Source organism: Haemaphysalis longicornis, unplaced genomic scaffold (assembly GCF_048455015.1).
Source record: "Haemaphysalis longicornis isolate Haplotype H1 unplaced genomic scaffold, Haemaphysalis longicornis Haplotype H1 scaffold_1, whole genome shotgun sequence".
Classification (NCBI taxonomy): domain Eukaryota; kingdom Metazoa; phylum Arthropoda; class Arachnida; order Ixodida; family Ixodidae; genus Haemaphysalis; species Haemaphysalis longicornis.
The window spans coordinates 373,328,045-373,341,324 of NW_027526203.1; the positions used below are offsets into that span (position 1 = coordinate 373,328,045).

The 13,280-nt window shown below is 49.4% G+C and overlaps 1 protein-coding gene across 1 annotated transcript; it reads left to right on the forward strand.

Annotated features, from left to right (window-relative positions):
• The first annotated feature begins 404 nt into the window (after positions 1-404).
• Positions 405-13,075, forward strand: LOC144155102 (uncharacterized). Its single transcript, XM_077686355.1, has 3 exons — positions 405-576; positions 11,196-11,650; positions 12,545-13,075. Exons 1-2 carry the CDS (start codon positions 496-498, stop codon positions 11,589-11,591), a joined length of 477 nt encoding a protein of 158 aa, XP_077542481.1. The 5' UTR covers positions 405-495; the 3' UTR covers positions 11,592-11,650; positions 12,545-13,075.
• Positions 13,076-13,280: the final 205 nt, after the last annotated feature.

The following is a 13,280-nucleotide window of genomic DNA, read 5'->3' on the forward strand; positions in this document are numbered from 1 at the left end:
AGATGACATTTTCGGCGTCTTTACGACAAACTCTCGCAAGCTTTAATGGATTCAAATGCGTTTTAGTCCTGAATTTCACCACGGGGTCCTGAATATCCCCCAGCCACGCAGCAAGAATAAGACAGGAGGGAAACGAGGCTTCATAGTGCGGCCAGATAATGTCACAAGCGCTTGTCATAGGTTAAGCTAGCGGAATCCGGCGGTGACGAAATTGCGCGGCCGCCACGATCTACATTTCAGCGCGCAGCCACGGAATGAATTGCGGCCCCTATGATTTCGTCCATCAGGTGCCGCTACCCTCTCTTTTGCCGTCGCAGCTACGAAGCTTTGCAGTCCGCGTTCGTTTTCATTGTGACATTATCTGGTCGTTCGCCCGTGCTTGCCGCAATGGGCCGTTTCACCTCCTAAATATTCTTGCTTCGTGCCCCCAGCACATGTGTTAGGTGGTTTTATGCCAGTTCCAAGCAGCAGCTAAAATGTTTGGGAACCGCGACAATGTACGAGACGGGACGAAACCAAAGAAGGATATGCCGGGGACAGCGTGGCTGTCACAGTTCTACGGAGCTACATACAAGGGTGAGGTTTCGCCACCATTTTTTTTTTTTTGGGGGGGGGGGGGGATCTTTTGAGGGAAGCTTAGGCCGTGAGCGCAATATTTTGTGTTAAAAATAATCCAGACGCTCCGACGTATGCTATCGAGTCATGATGCTATTATCTGTGACTAGATTTAGGGAGTTATGTAAAAGGAGAACCTCAATCTAAGCTTCACCACCTTAACACATGCTAAAAATTCTGCTTTGCCACAAACGTGGCCACGGTGCACCCGAATTAGCTACTATTGAAGTCAAATAGGCCAAGTTAGACCACGACGACGCCGATAATGTGATTTGATTTAAAAAATGTGGTCAACACTGTGACATCACAGAATGCAAGCGTGACGTGTTGGTTTTCACGATGTTACAGCGTAGATTTCATTTTTTAGTAAAATCGTATTTCGGACATCTTTATTCGTAGAATTTTCTCCCTGAGACGCAGCGATGTCATTCAGATTGCGTTGAAGGAGGACGGTGGAACCTTATAGACCGAACTCGCATGCACAACAAAGCTATACCCAAAAAATACCAATACATAAATATATGAAACAGGTCGCTAGAGGCCATAATAAGCGTCGTTGATTTGAGCACATTTATTCCTGATGGAGTGTAAGCTGAAAATCGCGAATAGTGATGCGCATATTTCGCAAAAAAAGACAGAAAACCCGTGAGTGCGGAGAAATGAAGCAGACTGAATGAGGAGGGTGTATTGATGTCCAGTCTATATATATATATATATATATATATATATATATATATATATCTATATATATATATATATAGATATATATATATATATATATATATATGTACACGAGTACTGTCGGCTCTCCATGAGAATTGTTCTAGAAAACCAGGATATCAAGCAAGAAAGCCTTGGGAAAATGAGTTTTCCTTTCTGAGTCAGTGTAGCGTCGCTTTGCGGAAGCTACGCCAGCGAATCTTGCGCTTTACTCCACTGTACTTTTAATTGTTGCACGATCCCAGGTGTAACAACGGCTTCCGAGCCAAAAATAATCGGGCCATTTTTGCGAGCGTGCTTGAGCACGTCAGGGACCGTTAGCCGAGAGATACGGCGTTCACCGGTTCCGAGAGTTTGTACATCGCGCTTCAGACGGCACCCTTCGGTGCCCACGGCATCCCACCTCGAAAACTAATCTACCTGGCTGTCTCAGTTTTGTTGCAAATGCTCGTCTCCATTGTGAACTGAGAGAAAATGATGGCCAGGGGGCAGACACGATTCCTACCGGGCATTTGGGTCGGCCGTGAGCACGCATTTATGTACAGAAATAGCCAGGCGCATCGCTAAAAATTATAATCGTTCCTAAATGGCATATCAGAGCGTAGGGAAGGATTTAGGGTCCGCATTATAAAGTAGCGTGTGTGTCCGAGATGTGTACGCATGCGTGCATACATCTGTGTGTGTTTTGCAGTGTGCAGTGCTGTACTGGAAGCCGAAGAAGGAGGGCTTCCTTGTATCGTTTTAAAGCGTAGATTTTTACCTCTACCCCGCAAGGGTTCTGTCGCGATGGTTGGTGTCAACAGAAAACTCCCGCAAACAAATAAAAGAAGTTACTGGCACCGCCAGAAATCGAACCTGGAACTAATAGAGAAACGGAGCGAGAGCCCGTTGTCTTACCAGTTGAGCCAAGAGCCGCGGAGACGGGAGAGGCAGACGGTGCATTCACCGAGCACATCTGCGGCATTACCCGATGCGTTCTCGCGGAATGCGAGGTGATAGCGTCACGCGCGACCTCTCGTGCACTGTGCGTTCCGCCCACGGCACGTGTAGCGGCCGTGTGCGCGCCTTGCGTATGCTCTAGGAGTTAGTAAAAATTAAAGGAAGCTCACACCAATGCATAGTATCTCACTTCTCCGTCTCTGGCGTCGATCTCGTCGCCTGCGTCGGTGGCAGCAGAGACGGAGGAGAAGTGAGATCGTCTAACACCGGGTTTGAGCTTCCTTTAATTTCATAAACAAAGAGTTTCCACTCACGGGCTTCACCTATACAACTCAACCAACCGCCATTCGTAGATCATGTAATGACTTAACTTTAAGCAAAGAATGTCTCTTTCAAGTACTAAAGGGTGTGGTTGAGTGTTTTTCACTTTTCTCTGATTTCGCTTTGTAGAATTCAAGTGAAGTCGCATGGGTAATCGTTGTGGGGGTCGTTTATAGCTTACCACCTTCACAGGGTGGATTGTCGCGTATTTTTTTTCGCTTTGGAATGGCATTCGTATAGTTAATTGCATTACAGCCAATTGTCTACATGGGGAATGGGGGCACCACCGCTTTCCTCGTTTTTACAGTGAAGCTGTCTATGACTAGTTTCTGAAAAAATTTGGGTACACGGACAAATTCGCGTTGACAATGAATTTATTCTTGCGGCAAAGCCGACTTTCTGGTGAAAGCTCTGTAGCTCTTAATCTAATGTGAGGTATATCGGAAAACTTTATACTGAAATTGACCCCTGGGATGATTATTCTATTGCGCCGAGGGACGCGGCAACTCTTCCAATAAACGCTTTCACTCTTTCCTTCGCGTCTGGAAGTACTACGAAAGCTATAGTTATCGCTAGCACAGGGCGGCACTTCGTGATTGGCTCGCCGCAGCAGATACGCCTTCTGTTTCTGCTTTGCTTTTGTGGCTTTCTTTTTAAAATGGCTATCGAATGCGTTCATTGCTGCACCTGAAGGAAAGCCGGCCAATAGCCGCTACGCCGCTGTACTGACGCAACTCACGCGGTTGAGAAACGCCAAGACGGGGAAAGAGAGAAAACTAGAGAAAGCTCTTTGGAGTAAATTACTAAGTTGTCTGATGGGCATAGAGCACCAAATTTTGGCTGAGGTATTTTGTGACCCCCTAATCTAAGTACTCGGTGCTTTGATTGACTTTAGTTCTGCAAGCAAAAAAGTTGGAAAAAGTGTTGCAGGGTCCTTTTATTTCCTTGTCATGTTCACTGCAAGTTGTAACCGTTACGGAATTACTGTCTGCTGTCAATACATGTCCATCTGCGGAAGGAGGATGGTCACTGAAAGCGGCTGTACCTCATGTTTAATCGAAACTATCTTGAATCAAATTGCACTGAAATTGGCCGCTAAGGCAACTCTAGCATTAGACCGAGCTTCGTTTGCTTTCCACAATTACGGAGTTCACAGTGAAGTTGCAAATATTGTGTAATTCTTGCCTGCTGTCAATACATGGTGTTTTACGGCAGGAAAAGGGACAGCCCCGTGTTTGTCCGCTAGCATAAAACTCTAGTCCTTCCAAGTTTCGTTTAGCTGATTAGTTGGGAAGTATACTCAACCACAAATTACAAACACCCATGTTTTGTTTCGTGCACTACTTGGACTGCGCCCAGCTTTACTGGTCCTTCTTCTTCACGGAGTGAAAGGGCCCTGAATTTTTTTACGGTTTGCGTGTGTCGGTGTTCTATTTCTGCGCGCACAAATGGTGGAATGATCTTTACTTAGAAAGGTTTTTCCTGTGGTTGAAATCCGCCTGTATTCTCTGTTCTGACACTTTTTTTTCCTCTTTTTGTCGACTGCTGTAGCCCTCCGCGCACTCCGCTTGTGGTTCCGATGTGCTCGTGACACGCGATTTTTATTGCAAACCTCTCTAGCTAAACTGCCCGCTTCATCACATTTGACACCCCCATTACTAGACGCCCCTGATACAGCCAACCGTTTCGTCTTTCAAATATTTCCTGGCAAAAATAGCATCGCGCTCTCGGTCTCAACGGCATCGCGCGACCCGCAAAAGAAGCAGCCGCTGCGAGTCCTATACGTCCGTGCATCGACTACGCGATGGATGATGGATGCGCGGAAAACGCGCGTGGCGTTAGCTTTGGCGACGGGACCTTTCGGACGTGCTTTAAACGGGGGCTTCCGTGTTCGTCCGTACCACGAGCGTTCTACCATGAGAGACGACGAGTTCGCGTTGGGGGCTGCACTGGACAGCGGAGCCGCCGTATGGCTGTGCGGCATGCACGAGAGCCATTTTCGGGCAGCGGCCGGCTTGTGCGAGCGTGGAAACTCCTGCGCACACGTGCCGAACTTTGTGTGTTTGCGGTCTCGACATTCGAGCTGCTTTAAAATGAGCTGCGCTGACTAAGCTGCACACGAAGCCTGAAAAGTCTCACGCGGGCCTGCCTTGTTTGTGAATCTGGGTTATGGCGCGCCTTTGTTGAATCGTCTGGATATCAGGAGTCCGAGCACTTTTCCTTACGGCCGCACGTGTATGAGGCGAAACAACGCGTTTCTCTGCATTGTTCGACGGCGCCCTCAAAGTTGGGAAGAAGATGCGGGGAGATCGGAGTTAAGAACAGTTACACGAATGACGGCCCCGCGCGCCGAAAGAATGAAAGCCGCTTTTGCGTTCGTCAGCTTGCGTACGAGGGCGTCCGCCTTCACTGGTTCAGTAACCACGGTCTCGTTTGCCGCGCTCGCCGAACCAGCTTGAAGCCCACACACGTGATAAGAAAATGGAAAAAAAAATGTTGGCGCCAAATGAAGCCTCAAGGACCCCTGCGAAAAGAGTTCGTGCACTTAAAACCATTCCGAGAGCCTCACATTTTATGCCTTTGTCCCAAATTCTGGTCCTTAAAGAAAAAAAAAAGAGTTCAAGTCAGGGTCCTTAACACGTTGAAACTGGCCCTGGGCTTTGAAAAGCATACGGGGGGGGGGGGGGGGATAACACGTTGAAACTGGCCCTGGGCTTTCAAGGGCGTGCGGGGGGCTTCGGGTACTGCATTGTGTGAGTGAGTGAGTGAGTGAGTGAGTGAGTGAGTGAGTGAGTGAGTGAGTGAGTGAGTGAGTGAGTGAGTGAGTGAGTGAGTGAGTGAGTGAGTGAGTGAGTGAGTGAGTGAGTGAGTGAGTGAGTGAGTGAGTGAGTGAGTGAGTGAGTGAGTGAGTGAGTGAGTGAGTGAGTGAGTGAGTGAGTGAGTGAGTGAGTGAGTGAGTGAGTGAGTGAGTGAGTGAGTGAGTGAGTGAGTGAGTGAGTGAGTGAAAAACGATTTATTGAGCCGGCGTAGTGGGAGTGGTTCCGTATTCCAGGAAGCCATGTGATGAGCGGGCAGCCTTCTCTCTGGAGGCCAAAAGTGTCTACCCATCCAGATCGCTGCTGGTCACCAGGCTCCCCCACAGCTCAGGGTTGAGAAGGGGGTATGAAAGAGGGGGAGGTTAGGGTTCTACTTGCTGTCTAATATAATATCAGGAAGAGTGCCGGCTTGTAAACAGAACTTTCATTCGGTACGAGATTGCGTTGAGAACATACGATGGAGGCGGACTCGGTGAGGGAAGATATTGCTCTGCAGTCGGCGAAATGTCGGAAACACACACACAAGCAGACAGACAGACAGACAGACAGACACCTATACATGCGCAAACACATACACAGATACACACGCACGCACACGAGCACGCACGCAGACATATCCACACGCACACGCACGCACGCACAAGGACGCACGGAAGCTGTGACGGCGCAGCCGGCTGGGGCGTCCCCCTCTCGACTGCGGTGTTTTTTTGTTGTTGTTGTTGTTTTCGTTGTGCTATGACAATTATCCATTTGAATGGAGTATTTCATTTCGGGTGACAGCGTTTTCTGTGACCAATTTTTGTACTGCTGAGGTTACGAAGGGGAAACACATGTGCCGTGAAATGTGTATTTTTGCCGCTTCTGACTGTACCATGCATACACCATTATTACGACAGAATTCCACTGGTTCTCGGCTTTGAGTCCAGTCTGGGTGTGTGCGATTGAAAGAGTTAATCGGTTGAAAGAGTCATTATTTATTTGTAACACTTCCACTTTTACGCGATTCCATAACAGGTGGACATTCGTACACGCCAGGCAACAAGACATAGCAACGGTGCCGGACCAACCAAGAGTTATGCAGCGCACACACGTGCACTGGCGTGTTGCGGTAGTTGCAAACCAGAGCACACTAAAAGTATTTAAAGGAGTGAACACGTACTGCACTCTATCTATATAAAACAATACAAGCAATGCTTATGCATCATTGGAAATAAATACACAAAAACTGGTTTTGATAAGCAAGCAACAAAAATACAAGCAGTGATTACTCTTTAGAATGAGGTATTCTGATAAGTACCTTACAAGGCGCCTCTTTTAAGGCAAGAACCTATCTTGTAAAACGCCCAGTCAATTTGTAGTGGAGTAAGACATTGCTGGTATTGATTTTTCTCAATCTTATGGGTGTTCTTTCAGTGTTTATTTTCTCTCCTTCGAATCGGCGTTTCTCCGTGGCTAAGTTCGAGGCCTGAATGAAATCGACGCTTATCGGGGCTTGTATTGTGTTGCGACTGCGCACCTATAAGGCTATAAATTTTATTTATTGCAGGAAATATAACGTTGATTGATTGTACGGTTTTAACGCGCCGACGCAGCGCAGGCGATGAGGCGTGCCGTAGTGGAGGGCTCCGGATTAATTTTGACCACCTGGGGATCTTTAACGTGGGCCGAAATCTCGTACACACGGGCGTTTTTGCTTTTCGCCTCCATCAGAAAAGCGGCCGGTGCGGCCGGGAATCGAACCCGCGACCTCATGATCAGCAGCGCAACGCCTTAGCCACTGAGCCACCGCGGCGGGTGGAAATATAACGTTACTGTCATCACACTCTTTGAGTACTATGTATACAGAACCAGGTTACACACTCAGCTGCACCAAGTAACAGACAGCCCAATTACAACCCTTTAGCAAGAATGAAAATAGTGCTAGAACCAAATGAAAAGCCATGCCACCAGTGGCACTAGATTGGAAAGGTGTTATCTTCGGGCTTGCTATTGTGGAAGGAACATAGATTGCGCGAGTGGTTTCTCGGTCCGCGAAAAATTACGGAGCACAAAAAGCACAGATGAAAACTTTGTTTCTACACCCCCAAATCCCCTGTTAGCAGCCGAAAAATGCTGCCCTTATAATTTTCAGAGTACGAAGTGATGCTGACGATTTGTAAATTTCTAGAGGCGGGGCTACAGTTTTCGACAGCTGTACCGCCTGCATGTCTGCCTGGATTTCGCTATACCATCGTTGAGCGCATGGCTCGTAATTCGTACATTGTTGGCCCATGGAGGCCCGTGCTAGCAAAGAAAGTACAGAAAAATGTTCGCAGCCCCACGCTATGCTACATAGAACACACATTCTGCCTGCACAGCATTTTCCGCCTCCCTTTAACACCGCTTCCTTGAGTGCAGTGGCGCATGTTGCTAGTTTTGCTGTTTTCGCATTCTGCACCGCACACAACGTGCGAGTGAATAAAGCTGGTAGTGCATGGTTTTCGTTCGCTTCTTTCCGCCAGCTACGTTTCCGTTGCCGTTCAGTCTGCTCGGGTGCAAGAGGTGTACGTGCAGAAACTTGGGACGAGCACCCCATGGGGGCGCGCACACGCGTTAATTTCCGCCTGCCCCCTCCCGCGGCGCTGCGTAAAATTCCCACGAATAGCGACAGCCGATATTTCGCCCCGCATCTGCGGGTATTACGAGACCAAAACAACCGTCACGTAAACACTTACTTAAGCGAAGATTCTATTTCCAGCCACCTGCAGGCAGTGTGTGCACCCTGGCTGTGCGGAAGGTATTGTGCGGAAGAGGCTGCAAGGTGGCGACGTGGGCTCACTAATCATGCATGACGATCGTTACCTCGCGTGCTCTTATCGTGCCCACCTTTCCTGAAAGTGTCGGAGCTATTCTCGGGCTACGGGCATTTGCGACGACTACAGGAACATGCATGGACCTCCATGCATGGGCGACGAAGGAGCCCAATCTCAGTGCTGGAAATTTTTGTTTGTTTGTTTATTTTCGTTCTTCTCCAGCTCCTCTTCTAGATTAGGCCCACATCCCCGAATGTGCGGTGCCATATTGAGCATCGCCCCGCGCCTTTACCGCGTACATGCGTTGCGCGTGCGGCGCCGACAGGGTGCTCTGCGTTTCCTGGCGGATGTAAGGTGGTACTGCCACAATATGCCTCCGCGTCCGGGAAAGTTCTTGCTTGGGGAATCGAAGCTCGGCATCTTCCTCCTGCAGTATTCAGCGGCGAGTTAACCGCTATTTTAGTGGTCGCCCTGAACGTATATAGGGCTGCGACAGTCGCGGCCACTGTCATTCTCAGCGTAGAGGTTCGAAGGCAGAGAGGAAAGCGCAATCGGTACTATGTTGCCTCTCGTGAGTACAGAGTCAATTATACGGGGTATATACATATAAGAACATTAGATGGTCTGGTACACACGTAACAAAAATGGTTTTACACAAACGGCGTTATGTTTTGAGCTTCCACCTCTATTGTGTTCGTAATTATGAACGAGCAATACCTTCTTTTTGTTTGTGGGGGGAAGGGAATTAATACGGTGTGTCATTTTATCACTTATTGATATATTAACCCCCATTTTGCTCTATGAGCATACGAGCCCGACCATCTCGTCTGCTCATGTTGATGGATATACGCTAAGCTGCGTATGTGAAATATATTTTTTTTTGCATCTGGTTATCTTTGATAGTGGCTGGTATAATGTGGCTTAGCATAACGTCGGAAATCAAACAAGCATGGCTACTGCAGGATTTCATTCAAAGTTGAATTGCTTTCAGTGAAATGAGAGCAAATGCAAACTTCAGTTAGGGACGAGTTACGAAAACGATCCTTTCAATTTAGTAGTACAAAGATTTTCGTCAGTCCTCATGTCAAGTGACTTGACGCCCGAGGTGTTGTTCTGTGTGGTTGCGAGCTGCAAGGTGTTGCTATGTGATTGGCACCGTAAAACCAAGCCGCAGAAGCTGCCTTTCTATTGCAAGCTTTTAAGGTTCAGTGATATCACCGAGTCCAGCAGATCCGCGTTCTTAAGCGTCGGTGTTGCTTTAAAGGGTCCTGTAGTAGTGGTAATAGCGATAGTGCCAAGAGCAGATGCCTCTTTTGCGTACTAGGGGGGTGGAATCTATAGTCCGAAATCTCATAAGCCCTGGCCTTCCGTTGTATCTGCAAGATTTTTTTTAGCTTTTCTCATAATGGGCAACGCTTTTATAACATGGTCAAATAAGCCCGTCTTATATTATCTGGCCGCCAAATATTCGAAACAGATATTACAGCTCTACGCACATCAGATAACTTGAAGCTCGCCCAAAGGATTTTTCCCCTCGCTTCCAGCGTTTTTTGTGGGTTTACGTGACGTCACTTGGGCAGTATGAACGGTGGGCATAGCTGGCGTCCGTCAGCGCGCCCCGGCTGCAGCGGGTGCTACATTCCGCGCCGGCGGCTCCTGGGGGCGGTTACCCCTGCATGTTTAGAGGAAAGACGACTCCAAGTTCCCGCAGGTTGCAGCTAGCTCGCTGTTCTGATTCATGTAGGAAATCTTAGTTCTGTATGATTTGTTCTTGCTGCAAGGCGGTTCGGTACGGCGCCGCGCCGAATGCGTTGTAGTAGAGTGGGGGCCAACCTATGCGCCAGCGTGACGCGACGGACCGGGCGTCACCGACCTCAACCACCGATGCATGCTCCAGCGCTGCGCTGGACTATAAGGATAACTTCAGATGCAACAATAAATGCATACAATAGCTGCCTTGGAGAAAACCCCATCAAAAATGAAACAGATGAGAAAAAGGTGTCTGGTGCGACGAGCAAATCAAGTCACGCGGCGCCGCTCTAGCACTGACGATAGCTGTAGCTATATCGCGGAGCCTTTAGGCATAAATGGAAGGGGAAAATAAATATGGGCGTTTATCAGCCCTTCTTCTGGCTACTAGCTCGCATATAGACCAATGCGAAACAACTCTGTACCTCTTACAGCGACGTTTCAATGAGCACGGGATGGTACAAAAGCCATAGAAATGGTAACGCATTATCTTGCCCTACTTTTGCGCTTCTTGTCGTTAGCCAGCTAGACAACAAATGCAACTGTCTGTATTACGATAACGACGATGCAATAGATGTCAAGTATATTCCACATATCCTAGGGTTCAATTATCTTAGTGCCGTCATCAACACTCCGGTATTCCTTACTGTGTCATGTTTATTCATTTAATCTAGGTAAGGAACCTCCCACGCTAGCGCGGCGCTCTTGACAACGTATGCCGTGGCGTGCAGTTGCGCAGTGTTTGGGAGAGACGTCCCCCCTCTCAGCTCACCGCCACCGTTTTGCGGCAGCGAGTGTGACATTTGCCCTTTGCGGGCGTTACGGGTTTCCGGCACGACGAGGAAAGTTCAGCGAGTCGAAAGGACGAGCAGCCCTTTCACCGGGCCACTTTGGGGCCAGACGTCGTCGGCGGCACCGCCGCTACCGGGAAACCTTGTGGAGCGCGTCGGACGTTGTAAACGGCGCAAAGCGGCGCGCGGTCAATTACGCGTTAGATGACGCAAAGCGTCTGTGCCTACGACCGAGCAGGCCCATCTTGCAGGACAGCGCGCCTTCCCCTTGCACAATGACGCTGGCTGCTTGACAGGCACTCTCCGAACGGCCCGCACTTATCGTAGGCTCCGATTTTCTCCTTCGTGCTTATTTTTCTTCCCCTTCCGCTTCTCGCCCGAGTCCGTCCTGCGGGAGGGGGATGTTACGAGTCCCCACTTCAGCGAACTAACCTATCCTTTCGCTGCTCTAGGTCGTGGCCCTGGTGTACGCGCTGGTGCCGTCGGCGCTGGCCGGAAGCCTCGACCCCCCGGCCGGCCCAGCGCTGCTCCCGCCCTTCACGTCGGCGGCCGGGGCGGGGGCAGTCACGACGCCCGTGGCGAGGCTGGCCTTCGAGTCCCGGCCAGAGCTGAAGCTGAAGGTTGTGCGCAAGCCAGTGGTAGGCTTCGTGGCGGAGCCCGTAGCGTCTTTCGAGCACCGCTTCAAGCCCGTGCTCACCATCCGCGCCGGTGTGCCCGTCAGTCTTGTCGACGGCAACCTGGGCGTTGGCGGTGACCTTGACATTGGCGGAGGACTCGACAGCTTTGGCACTTCTCTGGGATATTTTTCCAGTTACGATTCCTCAAATTCTTTGGATTACAAGAGGTAGTGCGTGGTCATGTTCGGAAACTAAAGCAAGAACAGAGCTGGGCACGGAACTTCCGAAAAGTAAGTAACGCGGTCTTCATAAGAGGATAACCTAAGTGAGAGGCTCCAATGGTGGTTGTGAGTGGCTTTCTTGTTGTGCGGTTTGTTGCGCTGAAAATGATGCCGATAATTCTTTTGTGCAGCGCAGAAAGTTCAGTTAGGCGTTGAGTACGTATCAAATAAAACAAACTAATGACGTCCGTGGTGGTATTGACCGAGGCACATAAAATACAAAAGCGCGAGCATTGCCAGTTGGTGGGGTTTGCTTTGATAGTGTTATATATTTATCAGCCTTAGGTAAACAATGTTCATGCTAGTTAACCTCAGAACGTTAGTATTTTTTGGGCAGTAAGGAGCGCACCCTCAAAGGGCTCCGATGCTTACTCCAGCGCTGGCCAGGCGACACGCGTAAGTGCCAGTGCGCAACTTTAAAAATAATGCTTACGGCACGCCGCTACACGTATGGCTCCCAAAGGTAAAAAAAAAAAAAAACATTCGGGTAAAACTGCGCGTCGTTTCAATGAGCCCGCATGCGAATGGCGCGCAAAGCATTTTCTTCGGCGTGGGTTCAGAGTACGGACTGCATACAGGGTGCAATGCTTCATGGGAAGGCAGTTGAGGTGCTACGGAGCGTTTGAACGCTTTTCTGCATTAAGGTCGGCCATTCGAAGTGTTTAGCGCCTGGGTTTGCAACGGTTGGTCACGTCTTCGCGCCGCTTCGAAGAGGAAGCGGCCAGCTAGGGTGGGCGCGCTATACTTACCCGAAGGGGCGATCTGGGAGACCATAAGGCACAGTCGCGTATGCAAAGCCTCGTAGTGGGAAAGCGGGTCAGGCAGTGACGCGGCGAGTGTTTCGGCCGCTTTATTTGCTTCCTCGTGCACCGGCTTGTACTACAGCACTGTTGTTGTTTCCAGGGGCCGCCACGAGCGAGGTCGAGGAAGGTCACGCACGCTGGCATCATGATCGGATCGCGGTGTACATTTTGTATATAGCACTATATATATAACGCGCCTGTATGAAATTAGGCACCCTGTGCCCCGCCGGGCAGCAGCGTCTATGGACGGGCACGGGCGACTGGAAATCGTCGTCCTTCCTCGCCGCTGCGTAAACTTCCTTCGCTGTGGCTACTCGCAGCGCTGGAACCGGATCCTTCTTGCCGACCGGCACCACCATCATCCGTGCGCCTGCATGGTCGACGCCCACGAGTCGTCTTTCAACGCTCGAGTTGTTGTGATGACTGCGATGACAAACCAAATGCGCAACGCCCTCAGACATATCTCTTCACTCTCTGGACTGGAAAAGAAGAAAACAGAAATCGCAGTTGAAACGGCACGATGCACTGTGCTATTTCTTGCGGAGCAACAAAGTTTAAATGGGAAGATGGTAGCCTCTTCTCTCACACATTCCAAAGAACGCGAAATAAAATTGTGATATTAAATGTCTTATTTGCAATAGTACGGTTGTTTATTTCGTAAATGGCCAAAAACGCATGTGTCCATCGTACGATGTTTTATTTTAATACGTGTGGACAGCTGTGCTGTCGTATCCTTGAAGTTGCGTCACGTGCTTCACGAAGGAGCTCTATCCAGTGGTGTCGAGGAATGAACCAGTCCTGAAAGAACAGAAGCGCCATGAGCTTAACTCAGATGC

Coding starts and splice junctions, on each gene's coding strand:
- LOC144155102 (XM_077686355.1), top strand. CDS start 496: ATGTACGAGACGGGACGAAACCAAAGAAGGATATGCCGGGGACAGCGT. Junction 577..11,195: donor CTACGGAGCTACATACAAGG/GTGAGGTTTCGC, acceptor TCGCTGCTCTAG/GTCGTGGCCCTGGTGTACGC.